The 26,502-nt window shown below is 47.6% G+C and overlaps 1 protein-coding gene across 1 annotated transcript in view; it reads left to right on the forward strand.

The window, feature by feature from the left end:
• Window positions 1–26,502, forward strand: part of NFX1 (nuclear transcription factor, X-box binding 1) — a 2,569,209-nt gene that overhangs the window by 392,305 nt on the left and 2,150,402 nt on the right. The window contains exon 4 of the mRNA XM_069620539.1: window positions 26,152–26,229. Within this exon, the coding sequence (XP_069476640.1) occupies window positions 26,152–26,229 (78 nt within the window). The remainder of the gene's footprint in view (window positions 1–26,151; window positions 26,230–26,502) is intronic.

The raw sequence follows: 26,502 nt of genomic DNA on the forward strand, positions 1-26,502 counted from the left end.
TAGGGTTTCTTTAATTGCCGTTTAAATAGTTTAGAATGTAGGCGAGAACACATTAGGCACTGTCGGCTTGTTGCCCGATCATGAATCTATGGCTTCTGCTACTTCCTAGGTTGATATTGGGAAATCTAGTGCTTGCCTAGCCTCTAAAGCTAGCAGGGGGATGCTTGCCTCTTTCAAATATTCCTTCTGGGATTCAAGATTTAGGGTTCTGCTTTTCATCACTTGGCCAAAATGAACCATCATTTCTGCTGTCTTTCTCTTTATAAACTGGAAACCCTTGTTTTTCTGGTGACTTTGAGATTTCGGTTTTCGATCTTTCTGCTTGTAGGCTTAACATTTTAGCCTTTTTCCATTTTGAAAAATGTTATGTGGTTTGAAGTAGACTATTGGCAGTTTTCTCAGCCAGAGGCGTGTCTTGTTTTTCCTTGGAATGCATACTTTGCTCACGACTTTAAGGATCCCCTAACTTTGTGTTTTTCTTTTAGTCAATCAGTCCTTTAGTTCCTTCCCCAACTCTTTATCGTTCTTTGACATAGGCTAAGGTCCGACTGAGTAGTCCCTCAACCCAAAAAAGTGTTGTCGAGAAGGGCACTACTAATGTTAAACAAAATTCACCTCAAGTTGTCATATTACCGAAGGGTAATGGGGGGGTCAAAAACTTAGTATCATAAGTGTGAGTATCATTTCTGGTATAGCACAGTAAAGTCTCAAGGCCTCTAGAGACTAAGACACAGAAAAACAAAGAAACAAAGCCTGTTGTTGCCAACAGGTATCCCTGTGTGCACTCTTGAGAGGACCAAAGTCCTAATGTGATTTCTCGGTGTAGATAGGTGGTGCCCAAAACAATGGGCTTCACTCAACACACCGTTAAATTGATGCACTTAACACAGTCACATAAATGTATGAATACAAATTAAGATACAAAAATAGGTTACAGTTCAAGAAGTAATGTTGTCCAGGTGAGAAGCATACCAACGGTCAACATGATATCATAAAGTAGAGGTAATGTTAAAACAGCATTGTTTGCACAAGATAGCTTATATTCGCATGAAATGTATGTACAAATCCAGAGGTGACCGAAAGCAATTTGCCTCAGTTTCTCACAACCTCAATACATTCATGTGTTTTGTCAAAAAAGGTGAGCCTGCATTTAATAAATCATACAGACTGTAATGCAACGCAAGTCAATTTTACAGAAATCAAATTCAAGTAAATCAAATTAATCCAAAAAGCTCCAATTTAAAAGAACAATTTCCAACGTGCTTTGGATTGTTAGTTTTAGCCTTTTTCCATTTGCAAAAATGTTATGTGGTTTGAAGTAGACTATTGGCAGTTTTCTCAGCCAGAGGGGTTTCTCGTTTGGCCTTAGAAATGTATACTTCCCCCACGGCTTTAAGGATCCCCAAAGTTTGAGTTTTATTTTTTTTAGACAGTCTTTAAGTTCATTCCCTACTATCTATAGTTCTTTGACATAGGCGGAGTAGTTCACCCACCCACACATGATGGCTTTCCCCGATTCCCATAGATCGTTCCAGGTTGCCCGTGGTGTCACATTTTCCTCAAAATATATGGTGATGGTTGGCCCTCTTATCTCCCTCTTAAGTATAGGGTCTTGTAACATAGGGTTCTTCAAATGCCATGGTGGCTTGGGTCTCTCAATCATAAAATGCATTGTTGCAGGAGAATGGTCCTATTGGATTCGTATTCCTATATTTGCTTCCCAGAAACAGAAATATGGTGGTGGATGAAGTCATCAATACATACTTTGGATTGATGTGCTTGTGAAAACAAAGTATAATCTATTTCATCTGGGTGTTGGAAATCCCAAACCTCTATGCGCCCACCTTCTCTTAAGACACCTGCCGAAGCTCTTGCTCGTCCTTTGGAGGATCTAACATTGCATTGAAGTTGCCTCCATTACAATTTGCCCCATAGCACATTATTCTAGGGTTATTTTAAGACTGTTAAAGAAATCAACTTTTTTTGATATTCAACAGGATCCCAGTTTTTCACACAAGTAGGAGCTTGGAGGAAGCTCGACAATAAAGACATGCAAACAGAAGCAGCTAAAGCACATGCTGGGTGGTGGGGCCCCGACAACATTGTTTGCTAGCACTATTAGAACTGAAGTTTTTTTTTCCAAGAATACGATGTCAGACAAGGGGGGGTGTAACATGGTACTAGGGAGTCACGGATCAAGTCTCTTAAGGTATGATTCAGCTACCTTGGTCAGAAGCAGCTATTGCGGGGCAACATGACTCACCCAGGGTAATATGGCCAAGGTGGTAAGGGATCTGAAATCCATATGCTTGCCTAGATCGCTGTAGTAGAGGACCGGACTATCCTGAATGAAACCAGCTAGTTATGCTGAAATTCTGCCGCTGATAAAGGGGGTAGCCTCTGATAAAACTATAGATGTGGTAGAATGAGATAAGGGACAAGAAATTAAGAATTTGCTCAGCAGGAAGGGACCGCAAACATAGCAGGCGCAGCCCGACAGTGGGCAGGCACGGAACCCCCCCATGCAAGGCCAAAAGGAGGCAAGCGGATAAAGGGGATAAATAAGCATGGACTATGGGGGGGAATCTGGATGGCCGGTGACCCATCCAGGTATGGCGGCACGTGCCACCCTGGGACACCCTCTGGCCCAGGTGCCCAAAAGTGCAACGAGGGAACTTTTTATTATGAGTGTAATTTATAAATAATTGACATATGATTTCTGTAGATGAAATAGAATCCACTGCCTTTTTATTGCCAACACTAAATCCAATGTCGCCGTCATTTGTGGGGCAAACCCAAACGGGGTTTTGGGTTTGCAGGGGAAGTACACATGGTTACCATCTCTGCTCCCCCGCTTATGGCCTGTGCCACGCAATGAGGAACTTGTGGAGCTCCAGGACACGTGAGAATAAGCATGGGACAAAGGGCAATGCCATAGGACATAATAACAGTGCCATAAGCAAAAGCAATGCACAGCACTCCCTGCAGCATCCCCCAGCCATCATTCAAGTCCACATGTCGCTAGCATCAGCCAGGAAGGGAGACACATCAGGGGGCTAATAAGCACCCAGGTGACACAAATCCAAGAGCAGGATGAGGCGGGGAGGAAGAGACAACAGCTACAAAGGAAGAAAGGCTTTTCACACCAATGTGTGCAGAGCCGTCGGCGCCACCCGGCCAGGCGTGCATACAAGCACCCAAACAAAAGACAAATGACATAGCTTCAGGCTATGGAATACGAATATAAGGAGAGGAAACTGGAGGGAAACTCAGTCCTTCTTGGTGCTCTGAACAGAGCACCAGAAGTCATCCTGCTAACTCGGGAGACTACAGAACCCACCCAGAAAGGAGAAGAATGAGAAAGGAAGAAACAGAAAAGCAAGGACAACAAACGTTCTTTGCAAAGTTGCGCGAAGAAGATGGTGGCATGGGCCACCAGGGGACACCCTCTGGCCCAGGTGCCCAAAAGTGCAACGAGAGATGAGACTTATTATGACTGTAAATTATAAATACATTACATATGTTTTATGATTTATGTAGGTGCAATAAAATCCACAGCCTTTTTATTGGCAACACTAAATCCAATACCTCGGTCATCTGTGGGGCAAACCCAAAGGGAGTTTTCGGTTTGCGGGGGAAGTACACATGGTTGCCATCTCTGCTCCCCAGCTTATTCTACGGTGCAGGCACCCTGGGAAATGCAGATGGCACCAGCGCCCCCTTGGCAGGAATTGTTAAAGGCTGTGTCCCAGGTAGCCAACTGCAAATTAACCATTGGTTCTATTGAATAGGTCTTCTATGTTAGAACGGTGTATATAGTAAATCACACAGAGCTCAAAATGCACCACCCCATAACGATCTAAACCAGAGTAGAGTAAAATGGCACAGTACGATCAAGAAAAGCAATATCACCAAGAATATTGAAATCCATTACCTTTTCTCCGCATCATAATCAGTGGAAGTATTGCATAGAATCAAATCAATAGAAAGGAAAACATGCTGGGGCTCTATTTATTCTCTGACCTCCACCCATGAATCCCTACCCAGACCTCAAAAATATGTTTTCCTCCTTGGAGATGATTACCAGGTTTAATTCTTATTCTAGATATCTACCCCCATTTGGTATGAAGCCCATAGTAAGTGACTCAGAAACAAATACGCATCGCTTTTCAAAATTGGAAAAATGCACAAAAGACATCAAATCTGAATTCCCAGGATTCACTACGGCAGCGTCTTTGGATTTGGTGGGTAACATCCTCTGGCCCAGGCGTGGTCTCACATGACTCCTGCCTCTTCCATTTCGCATTGTCTTAATTTGTGATTCCTCATGTAGTGACTCAGGTGTTTGTTTGGTAGGTAAATCTAAAGTCTGGCACGTCCACATTCCTTATTGTAGATCAGGGATCTGCAACATTTGGCTCTCCAGATGTTTTGGACTATGACTCTCATGACCTCTCACCATTAACTATGCTGGATAGGACTAGTGGGATTTTTAGTCCAAAACATCTGCAGATCCTAAGGTTGCAGACCCCTGTTGTAGATGCGTCCTCCTCTCTGGTTATGGCATAATGGTGATCATTGAAAGTAAACGCCAGCCTACCTGCGTGACCACAAAAGTATTCTATGCAGTGGTTGAAGTGTACGAAAAGAAGTAGCAGAACTATCGTCCCTGCTGGCCTTCTCCCGCCCTGCACAAACCCCATTGCCTTGCACCTGCCCATGCTCAATCCAAACCCCCAAACGCATCTGCTGTTTAAAGAAATGTTCAGTGCACTCAAGTGCAAATTTCAACTTCTTCCTACACCTTTATTTTAAATTGAAATAATTCCGGAACGGTTTCTTTTTAAAATAAAAGTATAGGAATGGTAAAGCCTAATAAAAAAATAAAAAAAATAGATGAGCACCGCTCCAACCTACTTTAGACCACTGATTCTATGCCATTGCCTTGGAGCCAGGTTAACACCGCTATTTTTTTCCTCTTCACCCAGTGTCATGTAGCAGATAATGAACTACTTTTATTTTTCACATCCCTTACAGGATTTCTTTTTAGGTAACCAAGAGGGCGACATCATTTTCTTTAACTTGAAAAATGTGCACACCTGACAGACATCAGTAAGTAGGTTGGTGCTGGGATAGATGGCCAATGTCTGTGGTGGTTTGATCGTCCTAGCCAATCTGCTTCCGTCCAGGATGCTGAACTCTGTTCACTAAATTCTTTTCGGAGTGCGTCCAAGTTACGGACCTGCACTTTAGACTGACTTTACACTGGGATGGGTGCCTCATGGCTTGGCTGCAACTTGTTGCAAACCAACTCATCTGTGTAGAAGATTGTTCCTGCATAGCCACAGGAGAGCGGTCAGTCTAGATCCAAACTGTTGGCCTACTTTAGCAACCAGGCATCATGAACATCAAACCAGTACTAAAGGTCACTTAATTGCGGGGGGCCATCAGAGGAGTGTCTGTTGAATGTACCCCGGGGACTTAAGACTCCAAGGTGCATGCATCCAACTAAATGCTGCGCCGTAGGTCTCATCTGTCCATTTCGTGAGTCTTTGGAAGACTGTCAGAGCCCACTCCAGGGCCCATGCAGAGGAACGACTATGCACAGCAACACAGTAATTTTGTTGCAAGTGCGCTACACCATCATTTCCTTCCTCTCAGTACCAGGCTGCCGGAGTGGTGTTACTCTCAAAAGTCCCACAATGCCACGGCAGTGTGTAGGTCAATTGGTCTGCATCTGCTGCTAGTGACCCCACCAACCCGGGTCCATCATTCAGGGCGGAGGGCAAAATTGTCATGCAGTGAGAACATGTGTTCCAATTAACACAGCAGCAGCCAGCGAGGAAGCAGCGCAAACGACGTCAATTCCAGTGTTTCAGAGTCTCAGCTTCGGGTGCCTTATTTCTATTTGTTTTTACATTTATAAAGTGCCCAATACCCTGAGGCGCTTAGTCGCTGGTTGCAAAATGTGAGATCAAGGGTCGGGGTATGGATAGCGGGAGTAACAGTCCCAGGCAAAAAGGACCAGCAGGGAAATTAGTTGAAAGAGCCAAATTTCTAGTTTCCTTCTTGAGGGCCAATAAGACGATTCAGTACATAGTGGCGGCGGCAGTGGGTGGCGGTGGTGACATGGAAGCTGGAGCCTTCTGCGCTGCTGCTTGTGTTGCTCGGTACTGAGATGATGGCTGTAGTTGGAGTGTATGGATCGGGTAGAGGTTGCGTTGATGAATGTTTAGGCAAGGTATGAGGGGGCAGAGTTGGAGAGGCAGTAGTGTGTAATAGACATGGTTTTGAAGTTGATACGCTCTTTAATGGGGGATCCAGTGGATTTCTGTCCTGGATGTGGAGATGTGATCCCGTCTGGGGAGGTCTAGGGCCGCACAAAGTGTGTTGTGGGTGACTTGGAGTTTGTAAGGTTCTGTTTTGAGGTGCCCGCGAGCAAGCCGTTGCAGTAGTCGAGCTTTGAGCCAATGGTGGCACAAGCTATGAAGAGATGTTTTTTTGAGTGGAGAGGAAAGGTTTACTGGTGTAAGCAGTGGAAGAGACCATGGCATTGGTTTGTCGTGATATTATGAGGGTGGCATCGAGGAAGACTCCCAAGGTTTTGATGGCGGGGGACACTGGGATAGTGAAGACGTCTATCTTGAAGGCTTAATAGGTGGGGTCAAGGTTGGAGAGCGAGAATTGGGAGCCGACAATGAGGATTTCGGTTTTATCGTAATTAAGGCAGAGCCTTCCATTGGAGGCGCGCCCCTGAGCGTTTAAGTCTGATCCTTGCTGATAGCTTCCTGCTACAAGTCACAGGAATTCGCTCAGTCCATGGAAGCAAGGGATTGAGGGCTGTGTTGGAAAAGAACCATTTTCCTGCACCATGAAAAATCCCAGGCCCAGAGCTGCGTTGGGAGCTAGCAGGGAGAGCTGTTATGGGAGTCGATTTAGTGTGGATGTGCTGTGCACAGGAAAATTAGTCCGCGCTGTACTTGCCGGGAGGTCACAAAATGCCTACACTGACCTAAAATTCAAGGTGGCAAGCTGGACCATCTTACCACTTTCATTAGGTAACACATTATGTCACGAATTCCCCCTTTCTCACCTGGGAGCGATCCTTGCAGGATTACTTGGGCAGTGTCTTCTTACGCACGGACCTGGTCTTGTATAAGCCTGCACGAGCCTCTTCTGGCTCCAGCGTGCGTTCAGAGCTCCAGGATTCAGACACTCAGGGATCCAGGAACGAAGAAGGTAAGCACACAGCACACAAGTCCGGGAAACAAGGAGGAAGGAAGAGGGTAATGGGAATGGAATTAGGAGGTCCAGGACCAAGGACAACAGTGTAGCGAACTACGGAGCACACGTCTAGTCGCTGCTTGCAGTAGCACTGAGACGCGCGGGCCCGCGGGGCGCAGCCTATTTGTAAATATGCTACGTCTGACGTAAGGACAAGGAAGATGTTGCATGTTAGACGGCCATGTTGGGAGTATAAAGGAGTGCAAGCCCCCTTGTGACAAGGACCATGAGGTCCAAAAGGGGCATGTTCTGTGGATCATGACAGCATGCCCCCTCCGAAGACTCGTTCCACCGGGTTTGCCTGGGTGTATGAGATGGTATCTTCTGAGCAATCGAGGGGTATTCAGGTTAGAAGCTGGTTCCCAGGTTCTTTCACTTGGAGGATATCCTTTCCATTCAACCAGGGATTGAAGCTGACCCCCTTTATACCTGGAATCGCATATTCGGGACACTTCATATTCCACTTGGTCGTCCACCACCACCGGAGAGGGTCTGCAAGATTTCCGGGAAGATCGGATGTAGGGTTTTAATAAAGAAGTGTGAAAAACTGGCTGAATCTTCTTCCAGGAGTCGGGTAGCTTGAGTCGGTATGAGACAGGATTTATGATTTCCTTGACGGGAAATGGACCATAGTACCGGGGGGGCCAGTTTGTTTGGCTGTAAGTGTTGGGGTAGTAGCTTTGAGGACAACCAGACTTGATCACCAATTGCATATGAAGGCCCTGGTCTTCTTTTAGAATCAGCATTTTGTTTAGTTTGTATTCTGGCCTTCTCTAAGTGTTCCTTGGCTTCCTTGTGTACATTGATGAGTGTTTCCATCCAGGAGTCAACGGTAGGAACAGGTGTGGGATGTGGAAGAACAGAGGGTAACACTGATGGATGGAATCCTTGACTGCAATAAAAGGAGCTGGTTTTGATTGCCGAATGATCGGAATTGTTGTACGCAAACTCAGCCACGGATATTAGGAGCGACCAGTCGTCCTGAACCTTAGTGGCGAAACAGCGAAGGTATTGTTCCAAGGTCTGGTTTACATGTTCCGTAGCTCCATTGGTTTGTGGATGGTAACCTGAAGAGAGAGCGCGTTGGATTCCCAGATTGCGACAGATGTTTCCAGAATTGTGAGACGTATTGAGGTCCTCGGTCTGATATGATCTTGGAAGGAAGTCCATGTAGGCGGAAAATGTGTTCCAAGAAGATTCCAGCTAGCTCTGATGAGGGGGGTAGTTTATGCAGGGGTGTAAAGTAAGCCATGTGAGTGAACAAGTCAATGGTAACCATGATAGTCGTGTATCCCCTGGAAGGTGGCAATTCCACAATGAAGTCTGTAGCGATGAATTCCCATGGTCTTGTTGGTAGAGTAGGTTTGTCATGATCTCTGCTTCCAAAAGGTCAGGGTTTTCCCAACTCCCTTGGAAGCAGATCCATAACCCAGGTTCCGAGTGCCAACCAGTCCCAATTGGGACCTTTTGGACCCAGTCCTGGTGCCAGTGGCACCAGGCTCATAAATATGCCCAGTCCCAGCGCTGGAAGCGCCGGGCTCATAATGCTTGGGTGGACTTACCTGCAGCAGACCATGCTGCTTACTTGCCTGCCAGTTGAGCCTCTGATCCTCTTCTGTTTGGAACTACTTTTCCTGTTGGGTGGGGCAGGAGCCACTCCCTAGATTCAGAACACTGGAACTCTTCTGGAAAGCAGGAACTCTTTTCTTACCTAGGCATGGCTGTGGAAGGAGACATCTAAGCACTACAGGAGGCTATTTAAACCACACCCGATGGATGAATCTTGCTTTGCGTTATTCTGCATCCTCTGCAGCAAAACGCTCATCGTGTCTTCTGCATCTGATCCTGGGCCTAAGGAAAAAGGCTTACCATCCTGAATCCAGTCTTCAGCAACACCTATAAAGACAAGAAAGAACAGGTTAGCATTACGGTCTTCAGTGACAGCTCTTCACTTACCTGGTCCATCGGCTGTCACCAACGCCTCGCGCTGCATTCCGGCATCTGAAAGACAAAGGCTTACCTACTCTTCGTGCGCTCCGGAGGTCTTCACACTGCATTCCGGCATCTGAAAGACAAAAGCTTACCAACTCTTCGCACGCTCCGGAGGCCTTCGGCGCTGCATCCCGCATCTGAAAGACAAAACAAGGTGCGTTTAAAGACATTGGGGGACTTTAATACTCACGTGCCATTACTCCTTTCCACATCTAACCCAGTGGGTATTCCGGCACCCTGCAGCCGCTCCGAACTTGAACCTGCAAAATAAAAAGACAGTTAGAGCGCATCGTGAAGCAGGCAACAAGCGCTTACTTACGTGCTTCCAGGCGCTTCTATTCATCACACGGGCTCCATCTTCAACTCACTTCAGCCCGTCATCCGCCATCGCCGGAACCCTGCAAAACAAGAAACATCATTACTAAAGACTTTAAAGACATTAGAATTACTCGAAACTTACCGTTCGTGCAGTAAACGACGGACAGCAGTCCTCTGAAGTCAAGAGGCCTGCTCCCCTTATCCAGTGAAGAAACTGGTTACAGCACCCTGCCCCGAGGCAGATGGAGAGCACGGCGTTCACTTACCTAAGGTGAGAGCGTTAACCTTTGGGGTTCTACAGGAGAAGAGAAAGGGAAGAAGAGAGAGACATTCAATAACCCAGTTCCTTAATCCCATATTTTCTATCTGCAGACATCTTACCCTGCAAGTCAGACATACAGTGCACAGAGGTCCAGCCCAAAGAGCCAGCCGTGTGTTACACATCACCTTTGCAGATACGGTATACGCCCAGTCAAGACCAGCGCCTCTACGGGAATCAGGTGAGCGTTACAAGGTTGTAGCAGGAGACCTGCTGGTCTCTTGTTATCATGTTTGTTCTAACTACAAATAGAACAGGCTTGGATGTACAGTTGTACGTCTGTTTTCATTCTAGGCCACCAAAATTGTCTTTGTATAAGACGGAGGGTGTTGGTGATGCCACGATGTCCAGAATGAAGGGTATTGTGGCAGAGGTTGATTATCCTTTGTTGTAATTTCTGTGTGGGGATGACTAGTGCATTATCCTTGAACAAGTATCCATCCTTGATTCTTAGATTCCATTGATTCTTCCTTGAAATATCCTTCCAGAGTTCAGAGCATTGGGTTTGTATCCGAATTTCTTCGAGGAGACTGACTGCTTGAGCTACGAAAATCGTGTGGGGAAACATCTTGTGATAGGTCCGGTCTTCAATTGTTTCGTAGTCAGGACGTCGGGATAAGGCATCAGCATTTATGTTCTGTGATCCGGGGACATGATGGATGTGGAACTGGTACTGGGCAAAGAAGAAGGCCCAACGGGCCTGACGACTGTTCCTACACTCCAAGGATTGTAGAACTTGTAGATTGTAGATTCCGATGGTCCATGCGGACCTGGACTGGATGTCTCGCTCCCAGGCGTAGGTGTCGCCATTCGGTGAAGGCTTGATGGATGGCTAACAGTTCCTTTTCCAGGACAGAGTAATGTGTCTCACTGGGAGTCAGTTCTTGAAAGATAAGCAATAGGGTGTTCTATCTTGTCCTCAAACTCTTGCTTCAGCACTGCTCCTATGGCGTAGTTGGTGGCATCCTTCTCCACTATAACTGGTCGATTTATGTTGGGTTGGGCTAGTATGGGGGCTTCAGTAAACTCTGTCTTTAAACATTGGAATGCCTTGTCTTGAGGTGTAGACCAGAGAAAGGGAGCGTCTTTCTTCAAGAGTGCAATGATCGGCTGAACAATCTCAGAAAAGGTGGGTATGAACTTATGGTAGAAATTGGCTAGCCCCAGGAAGGATTGAACTTGTTTCACAGAAGTGGGAGCCGGCCAGGATAATATGGCTTTTACCTTTGACTGATCCATACCAATTCCTTCTGGACTAAGGACAAATCCTAGGTAATGAACAGAGGTCACATTAAACAGGCATTTCTTGGGTTTGGCTAGGAGTCTATGTTCACGTAGTCGTTGTAAGACCGCCTTAACATGTTCTTCATGCCTTACAAGGTCCTTGGAATAGATCAGGATATCGTCCAGGTAGACGATGACGAAGATGAACAGCATATCGGAGAACACCCTATCCATGAAACGTTGAAAGACGGCAGGGGCATTAGCAAGTCCAAAGGGCATTACCAGATATTCGAAGTGTCCAAAGGGTGTTTGAAAAGCTGTTTTCCATTTGTCTCCTTCCGTGATACGGACCACATGATAGGCACCCCTGAGATCCAGTTTCGTGAAGTTTACAGCTCCTCTCACTGCTTCCAGGATATCCGAGATCAAGGGTAAAGGGTAGCAGGCCTTGAGGGTGCATTGATTTAATCCACGATAATCGAGGCAAGCTCTAAGTTCCTTGGTGTCCTTCTTGGGAACAAAAAACAGAGGCTCCAGCTGGGGATTTCGATGGTCTTATGGTGCCATGTTCAACGTTGGTATCCAAGTATTCTCGTAGGGCTCTCTTTTCAGGTTCGGATAGGATGAACATCCTCCCAAAGGGAATCGCTGCTGAGGGTTCTGTGTCTATGGCGCAGTCTTCAGGTCTGTGAGGGGGTAGAGCCTGGACTATGGCAGTTGAGAACACATCAGCATAACTCTGATAGGCCTTTGGAACCAATACGATATTGGAAACCATGAGTGGAACTTGCTGATCTATTGATGGTTCTTTGGAAGGTGTCACGGATGATTCCAGGAATAGACAGTGAGACATACAATACTCAGATCCAAGAAATAAGGATCCTGCTGCCTGGTTTGATATAAGGATTATGCTTCTGTAACCAGGGCATACCCAGGACCATGGGATAATGAGCAGACTTAATGATGTCAAATCGGATCAGCTCTTGGTGATGGTTTATTGAAAGTTGGATCTCTTTAGTCTGCAGGCTTATAGGCCCTGAAGTGAGGGATCTTCCATCGATCACTTCCACCGGTTGCATGGAACTTCGTGTCTCGTATGGAATGTGGTGACACGTAACCCAATCTTGATCAATGAATACTCCCATAGCTCTGCAGTCAACCAAGGCCAAAATGGAGTAGGTCTTATTCTTGGATGGCAATAGAAGGACCTGTACAATCACTAGGCTGTTTTGTCCAGGAGCGTTCAAGGATGGAATAGACGTGGAGCAAACATCTCTCTCCCGAAGCATTGCTCCATCTAGGATCGGGAGCTGGCGTTTCCTCAATGCCGAGGAGGGGCTAGAGGGCATTCTCTAACCAGGTGTTTATCCGAGGCACAGTACATGCATAGCCCCGTATGAATCCTTCTCATCCTTTTTTGCAGGGATATGGGTCCACGGAAAGCTCCTATCTGCATAGGTTCTGGTTCAGCAGCTGACCCTGGATTTGTGTCAGTCTTGGAGGCAATCTCGAAGGATGCCTTTGGGGGAGTTACTATGGATTTCCTTTTTTCTGCCTTTCTTTCCTGGATACGAAAATCTATTTGAATGGCAAGGTCCATAAGAGCCTGGAATGAGCTTGGGTGAGCCACTCTGGCCAACTCATCTTTGATCTCCTCATTCAGTCCCCTACTGAAAAGTGTAAAACTTGCTTCAGGAGACCAGTCCGCTTCCTTGGTCAATTGCTTGAATCGGGTTACATACATAAGCATATCCTGGGATCCTTGATGAAAGTCTAGCAGGCGCTCCTGGGCACTATAGACCCGCTCAGGGCAGTCAAACATGTTTTTAAGGGCTTGTATTAAACCGTCGTAGTCGTCCAGGAGGGCATCACCAGAATTGACTAAGGGCATAGCCCAAGTTAGAGCATTTCCGGAAAGGTGTGAAATTATGAAGCCAACCTTAGCCCTAGGGGTTGAAAAGTAGTAGGGCTTAAAAGTAAAGTGAACCAAACGAGAATCGAGGAATCCACAAAGGGTTTTTGTTGACCCATGGTATTTGTCGTCAATGCCGCCCAGCAATACACTTTCCTTTGTGGCAGAATCACCGGATAGAACTAATTGAGAGCGGCGTTTTCCGCCTTTAAATTTTGTACCTCGGTCGTTAGTTCTTGCATGCCACGCATGAGATCCTGAACAGCCGCTTCCATGTCGGCTTCGACTTCGGTGGTTTGGCGTCTCAAACTGTCACGGAATTCCCCCTTTCGAATGGATTGTGTCCTTCCACGTATTCCTCATCTTAGATATATCCTTACCTTTTAGGTTTCGCCTTGGACATTTTTTTCTCTTTCTCCAGCAGAGGGCGCTCCACTCGAAGTCGCGGCGTCTATGTCCCTCAGCGGCATCCGTCGAGTATCGACGTCATCCCTCGTATAAGAGCCTCGAGCGCGCCCGTTGGCCTCAGTTCCGTTTTTCCATTCGCTTCGGATCGAGTAAATCGGCGCTTAGTATTTCGTGACAAAAAGCAATGTCGTCGTCTTCTAACCCTTCCACGCCGAAGACAGGCCTTAAAAAATGCCTAAGATGTGGAAAGAAAATGTCTTTGACGGATCCACATAAGAACTGTATATGGTGCCTCGGCCCCGACCACCGAACGGAAGACTGTGGTTCGTGCCAGTCGATGACCCACAAAGCACTAAAAGAGCATAGAGGTAAACTGGCGATGGGGGAGGGTTTATCGAAGCCTACTTTAAAAAAGAAAGACTTGGACGAGTCTTCGAAATCTCATCGTAAAAGACATTCGAGAAGTAGATTGAGGAAATCATCTTCTTCGTCTTCTAAGGTGAAGAAAAGACGGCATCGATCTCCTTCATCCTCTTCGACATCTTCGGAAGAGATTATAACATGCCCATCCAAACATGACTCTCCAAGAAATTGGGAAGACTGTCGAGCATCCATGTTAAACATTTTTGAGAACGCGGCCCAGACCCCCTCAAAAAAAGCTAAAGACGACCATGGTCCTGCTCACGAAAAAGGTGACGGAGGAAGGTCCAAAACAAGAAAGGCTCATAAAAAGACATCGAGAACATCATCGAGCGATTCTTCTCGATCACCTCGTAAGACAGATCCTTCGGTGCATAAATCGAAGGCAGAGGGAAACAAAATGGCGTTGAAAGATCATACGCCATCGAAGTCGACATCGATGCCGTCGAAGACTTCGAAGCTCCTCGAGTCGACAACTCACTCGAAGGAAGCTACGTCGAGCTCGTGCTCGAAGACCACAAAGGTTCCTTCGACGGTTTCCACGGCTTCCTCGACGATTACGTCGAGATCGTCAAAAGTTCCTTCGACGAGATCGAAGGAAGTGATTAAGACTTCGGCGCCATCGACACTTTCGACGACGCCCAAACATCTATTGAAGGAAAGACCTGTAATGCCGGAAAGACCTGTAATGCCTGAAAAGGTTTTTCAACCTGAGTCGACATGAGTTTTTCAGGACCATGTCATCCATATGAGGGAGATTCATCAGAACAAGAGGAAGTAACCTCTGCTGGTGTTAGATATGGTACAAGATCGGTCCCAGAGGAATTAATTGATCCTCAATCAAGAATTAAAGATTTGCAAGAATGTTTGCAAACAGCAAGTGGCCTGGATACTTCTCCAGAGTATACATTTGACAAACCAGACCCATCAGAAAAAGTGGATACGAGTTATAGAAGACTAATGGGCAGAGTTACAGAATTTATGGGGTGGGGTTGGAGTTCACCAGTCAATCATGATGATGGCATGACAGAAATATTATCTGGAACACCCCAACAAGACCCCATTTTACCCTTTCACACTGCATTTCAAAGAAGGGTTAGTTCTGCATGGGAAAATCCTGAAGCCATAGGGGCTGTGAATAGAAAGTTTGTGGCAAAGTATAGACCTTGTACATCTGATCCTGAAAACCTCAGTAAACATCCATCTCCGGAAAGCTTAGTAGTACAGGCAGCTACTTCCACAAAAAATGCTGCATACCCTAAAATCCCTCCAGATAGGGACGATGAGAAAGTGGATGCATGGTCCAGGAAAATCTTTACATCGGGTTGTATGGCTTTGAAGTCTACTAATGTAACCTGTACTTTAGCAAGGTTCTCTTATACCCTGTGGGACTTTGTCAGCGGCAGCTGAACACATCCCAGAAGGCAAAGAACGTGATGGCTTTCTAGATATTATAAGGGATGGAAAGGAGGCTTCGGGAGAATGCCTTCAATCAGGACTGGACACAGCTGATGGTATCAGCAGGTCCATGGCGACTAGCACAGTGCTACGCAGATTTGCGTGGCTAAGAAAATCTGGGTTTGCTCCTGATGTGCAATCCAGACTTCTTAATATGCCCTTTGATGGCTCGAGGTTGTTCGGTAGCAAGGCAGATGAAAGTTTGTAGATGCTACAGACCTCCAACGCGGCAACAAAATCTCTAAGTGCCGCTATAAGACAACCTCAGCAACGCACCTACACAGGCTGATCTTCCTGGAGGGGTCGTCCTTTTCGCTATTATTCCTCAATTGGAAAAGGAAGAGGGCAGGTCAATCAAAGAAAATGTCCTCGGGGAAGAGGAAAAGGTGCTAGATCAGCCCCAGCAACAGCATCTGTACCATCAGCCGCTGCTGCAGCTGCCGCAAAACCACTCTGAGGTTTTGACCCACAAGACCCCGGTGGGAGGCAGGATCTCACAGCATCTGAAAGAATGACGGGGCATTACTTCCGATGCTTGGGCACTGGAAACAGTATCCCAAGGTTATTGCCTTCCTTTTCTAAAGAAACCTCAGAATCATCCTCCGGAATACAACTCTGCCAAGCATCCGTATCCGCTCCTGTTGTAGGAAGTTTTAACCCTGCTACAGAAAGGTGCAATAGAACATGTACATGTAGCGGAGAGGAACAAGGGTTGGTATTCCCCATACTTCCTTATTCCAAAGAAAGACGGAGGACTGAGACCCATTTTGGACAAATTCAAGATGGTCACACTTTCTCAGCTCTTTCAGGCTCTCCAACTACAGGACTGGTTGGTATCATTGGACCTTCAGGATGCTTACTTTCAAGTGCCAATCCATCTCAAGCACAGAAAGTACCTGAGGTTCGCGATTGGCACAGAAGCTCCAATTTATAGGAGCAGTCCTGGATACCTGTTCGGGCAAAGCCTCGCCTCCCGAAGTGAGAGCTCACCACATTCTGCAGATGGTGACAAAGTTTCAGAATGCCCAGCATCTTCCGGTCTTCGATTTTCTCAGGTTGCTCGGTCTGATGGCATCCTGCATTTTCCTGGTGCCAGAAGCCAGATTGAGAATGAGATCCCTTCAATGGGCTCTCAGAACTCAATGGTTCCAGTTCTTAGGGGAAATGTCAGATCTACTGCAGGTCCCAGCCCAAGTAGCACAGGATCTACAATGGTGGGCTTGCAGACATCATATCCTCAGAGGAGAATCTTTTTGGCAACCATGGCCGGAGATAACAGTAGTGACGGACGCCTCACTCACAGGGTTGGGACCCCATATCAACGACCTGACAATCGGTGGACGTTGGTCTCCAAACTACATATCAATCTTCTGGGGTTGAGGGCAATCAGACTAGCACGGAAGGCCTTTCTGCCCTCTGTACGGGGAAAGAATGTTCTGACAATGACAGACAATACAGTGGCCATGTATTACCTCAACAAGAGAGGAGGAGTAGGGTCACTACCGTTGTGCAGAGAGGCGATGCAACTCTGGTTCTGGTCAATACGAGAAGGGATCTCTCTATCGGCAATTCATCTAGCCGGAGAGCGAAACACAACAACGGACGCTCTGAGCAGGCAGAGCACAGTCTCACGAGTGGGAGATAGCTCAGGAAGTCATTCAAGAGATCTTCGCTCTTTGGGGAACCCCTCAAGTAGATATGTTTGCGACCAGGGTCAACCGGAAGTGCGAACTGTACTGCTCAAGGGAATTTCCCCCGAGAGGAGCTCTGGGGGAACGCGTTTGTGGTGGAATGGGAGTTTCAACGCGTTTCCTCCAATTCCTGTGATCCCTCAAGTAATTAGGAGGTTGAGAAAGTTCGGGAAAACCATGATCCTAATTGCTGCAGATTGGGCTAGGAGAAAGTGGTACCCGGACCTTCTCGACATGTCCATCTGCCCTCTAATATGTCTTCCAAGAAGAGAGGATCTTCTCTTGCGACCGGAAGGTCATGTTCTCCATCCGGAGGTCAACACACTCAACCTTCACGCATGGCTTCTGAAAGGCGGAGATACAAGGATTGGGTCCTTCCGGATGACGTGATGGAGATTTTGCTTTCGGCCAGAAGGCCAGCAACTAAGTCTCTGTATCGGTGTCGTTGGAACAAGTTCAGTAGCTGGTGCAGAGAAAAGAATGTGGACCCTTTTCAGTGTAATATCCCCACAATTTTATCTTTTCTGTTACATTTGGCCAATCTGGGGCTCCAGGTTGGGACAATAAAGGGATCTTTAGCATCGCTATCCATCTTTAAGCGCTCTTCTGAAGAAGAATCTCACTTTAAAATACCGTTGATAATTCAATTCCTAAAAGGTTTAAATAATGTCTTTCCCCCAGTACCTTTCCAGATTCCAGTGTGAGATCTAAATCTAGTTTTAAAATTTCTCACATGTTTTCCATTTGAGCCTTTACATTCTTGCCCACTAAGGCTCCTTACATTAAAAACAATACTTCTTGTAGCATTGACATCAGCCCGCAGGGTAAGTGAGTTGCAGGCGCTTTCGAGCGGACCTCCTCACACCATCTTTTATGAGGACAAAGTAGTTCTTAGGGTTAAACATTCTTTTCTACCAAAAATTGTTTCGGATTTTCATCTGTCACAAAAGGTAACTTTGCCTACGTTTTATCCTCCCCCTCATACAAGCAAGGAAGAGGAAAGACTTCATAGACTAGGTCCTAGGAGAGCTCTTGGTTTTTACATCTCTAGATTTGCAAAGATTTGCCAGTGTGATCAAATTATTGTGGAATACACTGGACGTAAACTGGGCCTTCCGGTAACAAAACAAACTTTATCCAGATGGATAATCTTAGCCATAACAGAAGGTTATAGATTGGCAGGAAAATAACCACCTGATGGACTAAGAGCTTATTCGACCAGGGGCATGGCAACTTCTACAGCTTTAAAAAGGGGTGTCCCTGTGCAAAATATTTGTGCAGCAGCCACATGGTCATCTATGCACACCTCTATAAAACATTATGCATTGGACTCGACTTCTTCTCAAGGAGGTCTGTTTGCAAAATCTGTACTACATTCTGTACATGATTAAAAAAGGATACTGTACTCCCACCTCCGAGACAAAACTGCTTTGGGAGTCTATCTAAGATGAGGAATACGTGGGAGGACACAATCCATTCGAAGAACAAGTTACTTACCAATTGTTACATTCTTTCGATTGGATGTTCCTCCCACGTATTCCTCATATACCCTCCCATCCTAACCCCACTGTACAGTTTACGTGTATTACTCTCAACTCTTTTAGGGCCTGGGTCTAAAGAGGCATACCTTAAACGAAGTAAGATCTATGGACTAGATTATACGAAAAAACAGAACTGAGGGCAACAGGCACACTCGAGGCTCTTATAAGAGGGATGACATTGTTACTCGACGGATGCCGCCGAGGGACATCGACGACGCAACCTCCAGTGGAGCGCCCTCTGCTGGAGAAAGAGAAAAAAAATTCCAAGGCGAAACCTAAAGGTAAGGATATATCTAAGATGAGGAATACTTGGGAGGAACATCCAATTGAAAGAACGTTACAGTTGGTAAGTAACTTGTTCTTCTCACCTGGGAGCGATCCTTGCAGGATTTCTTGGGCGGTGTCTTCTTACGCACAGACCTGGTCTTGTGTAAGCCCGCGCGAGCCTCTTCTGGCTCCAGCGTGCGTTCAGAGCTCCAGGATTCAGACCTTCCGGGATCCAGGAACGAAGAAGGTAAGCACATAGCACACGAGTCCGAGAAACAAGGAGGAAGGAAGAGGGTAATGGGAATGGAATTAGGAGTTCCAGGAACAAGGACAACAGTGTAGCGAACTACGGAGCACACACCTAGTCGCTGCTTGCAGTAGCTTTGAGATGTGCGGGCCTGCGGGGGCGCAGCCTGTTTGTAAATACGCTACGTCTGACGTAAGGACAAGGAAGATATTGCACGTTAGACGGCCATGTTGGGAGTATCAAGGAGTGCAAGCCCCGTTGTGACGAGGACCATGAGGTCCAAAAGGGGCGTGTTCTGTGGATCATGACACATTGGGTAATACATACATAATATCACTGGGAAAAGCCATTGGCAATATTATATATGGTGACATGTACGGGGACGGTTTGCAGGGATGTCCCCTTGTAAACTGTTCAATGTAATAATGTCTGCGCAAAAAACTGCAACATTTTTGCGGGGACATTAATGCATGGAACCTTTCATTAGTTGTGTCTCCATCCTACATGTAGAAATTGTCAAGGTCAGGTTGACTAGAGGGTGAATTGGAATCCCCCTGCCCCTCCACCCCCATCTGATCATTGGGCTAAAGAGTGCACGCAATCAAAAAGTGCATCTACATAAGATACTGTCTCATATACTGCAATATTTGTATACAATACCACAGAACCCTGAAGCAAATAATGCTGTTTTTCTGTCTGTTTAGACCCAGGTTGTACCAAGTGCGTCAGGTAGTGTGCAGGACTTCTGCATTTGCTTTAGGAGTGTATGATGGTGTTGGGGTGCTGTTGGAACCGACAAACAGGGTGGATCGACTCAATCCTTGAACCCACCCCAATCTTTTTGACACTCGATATGGGCCCCCAACCACAGGAGGTGAGATTTGCCTCATTGGCAATTCCCTTACCTAAACTGCTACTACTCTGCTGGATGCCACATACACCCCCCTGGCTTTACTAAATGCTTTGTGCACTTAAGAGCTTATTTCTAGCTGGGCAGTGGTGGTAAATCTGGCAGCAGTTGACAAAACCAGATTTACCATCTGCCAAAATCACTGTTTGGTTTAAATGCTGCCGGCTAGGGGGCGCTGATGAGCGTCGAACAAGATGACCGCCTGAGTGTGTCTCTCCGTGGTGGGTAGATCCCACGATCCTATTTTGGGCACTTTCTGGTGCTGTTACTTGGCCCTGGAGGGTACGACTCATCTCCTGAGGCGACTGGGTACCACCCGGTCCTGTTCCTGCTCAGATTGTGGTTGGGGATCCTGAGATCCGGGCCCCCCTTCGCCCTTCCCCCATCGGCAGCGCAGCTTCGCGCCATTATCAGACCTGGCTGGGCGAGACGCGCTTGCCTCCCTGAATCCCGGAGACTGCTGGCCGCTCCGGTGAAGACCTGCGGTGCGCCTCGGGGTTCCGGCCCCCATTGCCTGCTTCTGCTGAGACCCGCTGTGCGGGATTGTGCCCCCCACCGTTCCGGGGGTGCTGCAGCTGCGATCGCTGCTGCTGGGCAGCTCCTTCCTGGGTCCTGGGCCGCGCTCCACCGGAGACACGATTCCGGAGGAGGCCTCCAAGTTTATGGACAAACATTTCCCAGGCTGACCCTCTTTTTCTGACCATGGTCCTACAGTTACCCTTTGTGCCCGACGGGGAGAGGCCAGGTCCGGCCGCCTCCCTGCATCGGGGCCGCACTGATCCTCTATCCCATAACCTGCTTGTTCTGCTAATCTTACAAATATGTGCCATACCACCATGGGCAAAGTACCTTGTCCATGTTACATGCAATGTCTATTGTGGGCACCTTATGTTCTACTGGATCTGCCGCAGCCCGGAGCGACGCGGCCAGTTCGGCCTACAGGCCCCCAAGCGCTGATGCCTCTAGTTTGGTTTTGGTTGAGGGGGGTTGGGATTGCCATCCCTCTGTTTGGGGGGGGGGGGTGTGGGTGGGGGTGGGACATGTTTGGGGTTCTGCTGGCGCTGGCAGCGAAGGCGGACCGCGGTGTAGCACTCATCCACTGGTTATCGACATTTTCTCCGACTCAAACGCCACTGCATCTGTGGCCGAGAGTGACTTGACCTTCATGAGTTGGAACGTACGGGGGTTGGGCAACTATGAAAAGATGAGGCAGCTCCAGCTGCAGGCCGAGCGCCATGGGTCCAAGATTCTTTTTTTTACAAGAGACACATGCCCGCACGGAACCGTGCACGTGTTTTGCTAAAACCTGGGGCCCACATAGATTTTTTACCGATTTCTCCACTCAAAGCCGCGGGGTCATGACCCTCATTCAGAAGAGTCTCAAGTTCACCCTTATTTCCTCACAAATTGACCCCCAAGGCAGGTATGTTCTGCTGCATGCCACGCTTCAGAACAAGGAAGTGGTTCTGCTGAACATTTACGGCCCTAACCTGGACGACCCGGAGTTTTATGTACAGGTCACATCCCTTCTTGATGGCTTCCCCCTTATCCCCATCCTCTGGTGGGGTGATTTTAACACAATCTTTGACGTAGCCCTCGATAGATCAGGTTCCAAGCCCGGTCATCTCTCCAGGGCAGCTTATGCTGCACTATCATCCTTACCACGCCTGGCCATGGTAGACGCATGGAGGTTCTTTTACCCGGATTCCCGCATCTATTCTTTCTACTCCTCAGTCCACGATTCCTATTCCCGTATTGACCGATGGGTGATCTCCAACGTTTTGGTTAAGAACGTTATACAGTTAATGATCCTTCCCAGAACCCTGTCTGACCACTCTCCAGTGACTATTACCATAGGTTGGGGCCCAGATCCCGGCCGGACTCGTTGCTGGAGGTTGAAACCCCTCTCCCTACTTGACCCGGAGTTCTGTTCCGAGCTCAAGGTTTCTATTGAAGAGTTCTTTGAGACGAACACGGGCTCGGTAACATCACAGGCCACTCTATGGGAGTCCTTCAAGGCTTATATTAGAGGGATTGCGCTGTCCAAGGAGAATGGGGTCCTTAAGTCGATCCGGAGAGACCTTGCCGAGAGTGAATCCCGACTGTCTACCTTGGAAGCTACAGGCTCACTTCACTCTACCCCGGGTTGCCTGGCGGACATCGGGGTGGAGCTAGATACGTTTCGATCCCTCGCGGAGCGCGAACAAAGGTTTCTGGACAATCCTGGTATGGCGAGGAAATACGGGGAGGGTGAGCGCCCTGGTCGACTCCTAGCGAGACTGATCCGTCACGAGACGGGGTCCCCACACATACTTGGGATCGAGAGGCCTGACGGCTCTATGGCTGTCTCCTCGCATGACATCAATACGGAATTTTTCACTTTCTATGAGACCCTATATTCTAACTCAAATGAGGTGTCAATGGGGGAGATCGACTCTTTTCTCGAAGCCCTTCCTTTGTCGACGTTATCTCCAGAGACTGCGGGTTCCCTTGATTCCCCACTTACGCTGGAGGAGCTCTCAGATGCCATTGACTCCTTATCCTCGGGGAGAGCCCCCGGCTCAGATGGTATCCCAGTCGAACTTTACAAGCGCTATAAGTCACTGCTGCTCACCCACTTGCTGGCTCTTTGGGAAGAGTCGGTGGAGGCTGGTGTGTTTCCCCCTTCACTCCGTGAGGCCTCAATCACAGTATTACTTAAATCTGGCAAATCCCCCTTGCAATGTGGTTCATATCGCCCGCTCTCACTTATAAATTGTGATGTCAAAATATATGCAAAGGCTCTGGCGCTCTGGTTAACTCCCTTTTTACCATCCATCATCCATCCAGATCAGGCGGGCTTCGTCCCGGCGTGCTCCACGTCCCTGAACCTAAGGCATCTATTTAATATAATTAACAGAATTAGCCCCGAGACACACGCAGTGGCTGCCACGCTCGACATGCAAAAAGCGTTTGACTCAGTTTCATGGCGCTATCTGTGGCGGGTTCTCGAGAGCTGCAAATTTGGACCCTCCTTTCTCTCTTGGGTCAGATTGCTTTACTCAAACCCTGTGGCTAGGGTCCGCACTGACGACCGTTGCTCCCCTCTCTTTGAGATCGCCAGGGGGACGAGACAGGGGTGTCCCTTCTCTCCCTTGATTTTTGCTATAGCAATAGAGCCCTTCGCTGATATGCTCCGCCAATTTCACGCTAACAGAGGCCTCCGCACTGCGGGTCAGGCGGACATAGTGTCCCTATATGCGGATGACGCATTGTGGTTTATACGCTCCCCCTCCATCAACTTACCCCCAATACTGGAGGACATCGTTCAGTTTGGCCGGATCTCGGGCCTTAAGGTGAATTGCTCGAAGTCCACTCTCTTTCCACTCACAGAATGCACTCTCCCCCCTCCTGACACCCTGGGATTCACATGGGCTCAATCCACGTTCACCTACCTGGGGATAGAGGTAACGCGCCAGCAGGCGCTAACCTTCAAGGAGAACTATCAGAAGTATCTTACACACCTGACGGCTAAAGTTCTAGCCTGGGACAAGCTCCCGATATCCTTTGCAGGCAGAATAGGGCTATTGAAAATGGTGGTGTTGCCCCAGTTGCTTTACAGGTTCACCAATGTACCCTTGTGGCCAGGAGTGGACTTCTTTCGTGATTTGACCCGTACAGTTAATTCCTTTCTTTGGCACTCGGGTGCGGTCCGTCTCAAGCTCGAGACCTTGTCCACCCCTATGACTAACGTGGGCTTCGGTGCCCCTGACTTCCTTAAATACTGGCTGGTATCCCAGATCCAATATACGTCCTACTGGTTTAATACAACGGACCTCCCCCGCCCCCTCATGTCCGACTCGAGAAGCTTGCGCTCTGCGATCGCGACATCCGCTCCCTGGTGATACAACCCGCTCCCCTGGCACTGGACTCACAGTGCCCGGTCGCTTGCACATCCCTCGCATTGGCAAAAACATGGAAGCTGACCGGAACTGCTTACACTTTCCATGGCAACCTCCCTCTTTGGAACTTCCTCCCGGGGGTCCCACGGGTTGCACCACTCACGGCTCGACGCTGGGCTGAAGCGGGCTATGAGTTGCTGCGTGACGTGTTTGATCAGGGTATATTCGTTGAATGGCCTGATCTTCCATTGCCCTTGAGGAGCGGCCAGAGCGTATGGCTCCAATACTCGTCTCTCTGTAGGAACCTTAAGAGTAATTATCAAACGTTCCCCGCATTACCACCGGACGACCCTGCCATCGAGGAACTCTCCTCCCCCTCGCCCATGAGAGGCAAAATTTCCAGGTTATACTCTATGCTGCAGTCCAGATCTGTCCCATAATTTGCTAAACTTAAGCGAGCGTGGGAGGTGGACCTAGGGGTGGAAATGTCAGATGAGCGCTGGGCACACCTATGCGAGCGCACTCACCGAGTGTCCTTCAACCCCCGTTTTAAACTTATTCAGTTCAAAGTGCTGCATAGGTTCCACTACACCCCGATCAGATTGCATCACATGTCCAGTGATCATCCTTCTAATTGCCCTAGATGCGGTCAAGATGATGCCGACTACATCCACATGATTTGGTCCTGCCCCCCCCCGCCTCTCACAGTTCTGGGAGGCGGTTTGCTCGACGGTGTCTGCAATGCTTGATCACCCCATTGACTCTTCCCCGGCGTTGTCTCTTTCATGACCTCCCAGGCCTCTCCCAAAACCCCAAAAAACTGGCTGGCCTCTGCATGCTCCTCGCGGTGCGATCCATCCTGCTCTGCTGGCTTCGCCCCTCACCTCCCACACATGCCCAATGGCTAAGGGCGGTCACGTGGGCCTCGGACTCTGAGGAAACCTGGTCTCACATGCAACCTACCCACTCCAGGCCTAGGAACATCTGGTTCAGGTTCCGTTCTTACATGTTCGACCTCAACACGACACCGGAAGCTTCGCCCCCACCTGCTTCCCCCCACCAGCTTGGGTCCTCGCCCCTGTCATAGCTCTCTCCCACCATCCCCCATGTCATAAACATTCCTATGGTTTTGTGTTAATGTGTGAAGCAATCTCTGTATGCCCATACTGTGTACACTGTATTCATATTGTACTTGCCTGGCGCTGTTCGCCTGTGTTTTGCTGCCACGCTGAATAATAAAAAGAAGTTTAAAAAAAAAATGCTGCCGGCTGAATTGCATGGACATACCACTGGCAGTATTCAAGGCAACCTTTCAGCTGAAAGTCTGCTTATTTTAGCCTCCACTTGGCCTAGGCTTTTTTTCCAATCCTGTATGTCTCGAAGATAGACCCTCCAATGTTTGCCTTCATGGAATCATTTGCATCTCCAAGGAGGTAGCCCTCTTACAAAGCCTGTACCAAGAATCCAAAATTGAAATTTGTCCCGGTGACATGACGCTAAAGAAGTTACCACTGTGGTCCATCTGCAGGCCTAAATTACATTTGAGTGTCAGCTGCCTGTTGCTTTTGAGGGACAAACATATACACCTTCTTTGTCACTTTATGCTTTCTTTTTGTCATAGGACAGGTACTTCTACCCCTATTTCTGGGCTGCTGAGATCTCTCACAGCTCTCAAATTACTGTTTCTAATCACTATCGGTTTAGCCCACCTTCATCAACCTCAGCAGCTGCTTTTCAAGCTTGGGTGTCAAGAGGGAGCACGGAGGATGTGTGGCCATCTCTAGGGACCGACAGGGTCCTGCCCCCTTAGATAAATGTGTTTGGTAACTATCACAGTTGCATCATTTGCCCATCACTATATCTATGTTAGATCTCTTTTTATTTTTTAAACCATTTAAGCTACCTTTGAAATGTAGGTCTCTTCGTGTAGGCAGTCTACACAGTATTATCCAAAATGTATTCCACATCATACATATGACAGTATTTCGTGGCTTTCTGTGTTGGAAGTATTGGTTACTTATGAGAGTGTATTAAAAAACGACACAAGAAAATCTCTTGGTCAATGTAACGTATGCTGATGTAGACCAATCTCAGAATTTCATATGGTTAACTGATGCATTTTCGAACTCAGTCTACTGCAGGTCATGACCGGTATTGGTCTACTAACATGGAAACCAATATGCTAGGAACAGACCCTCTGACTTTTATGGAAATTGTGCTGTAAATACCAGTGTATTTGACGAATGCCTAGACATTGTTCTTTAATCTTTTCATTGCAGATGGAAATGGTGGCTGGCGATGTCCTGCATGTCAGAATGTTTCTGCACGAGTGCCCAACACATACACTTGTTTTTGTGGTGAGTCTGACCTTTTCACTGTTTTTCTTTTACAACACAAAAAAGTAGATATCTAAGAGTTGTTGTGCACGTGCAATTTTACACGCCTGAGAAATGCTGTTAAGTTGTACCTTGTATTGCTAAAGCTCCAATGGGGTAACTTTATAACTAGCGTCACTTGCATGGAGGGGGACATCCAAGACAAGCCTGTATGTGCTGTGGGTCCAACCACCTCGATGTAATTTTCCTCATTTACAAAACTGACTTTAAAAGTAAAATGTAAAGCAGGCACAA

Source organism: Ambystoma mexicanum, chromosome 5q (assembly GCF_040938575.1).
Source record: "Ambystoma mexicanum isolate Mex_15411 chromosome 5q, UKY_AmexF1_1, whole genome shotgun sequence".
Taxonomy (NCBI): domain Eukaryota; kingdom Metazoa; phylum Chordata; class Amphibia; order Caudata; family Ambystomatidae; genus Ambystoma; species Ambystoma mexicanum.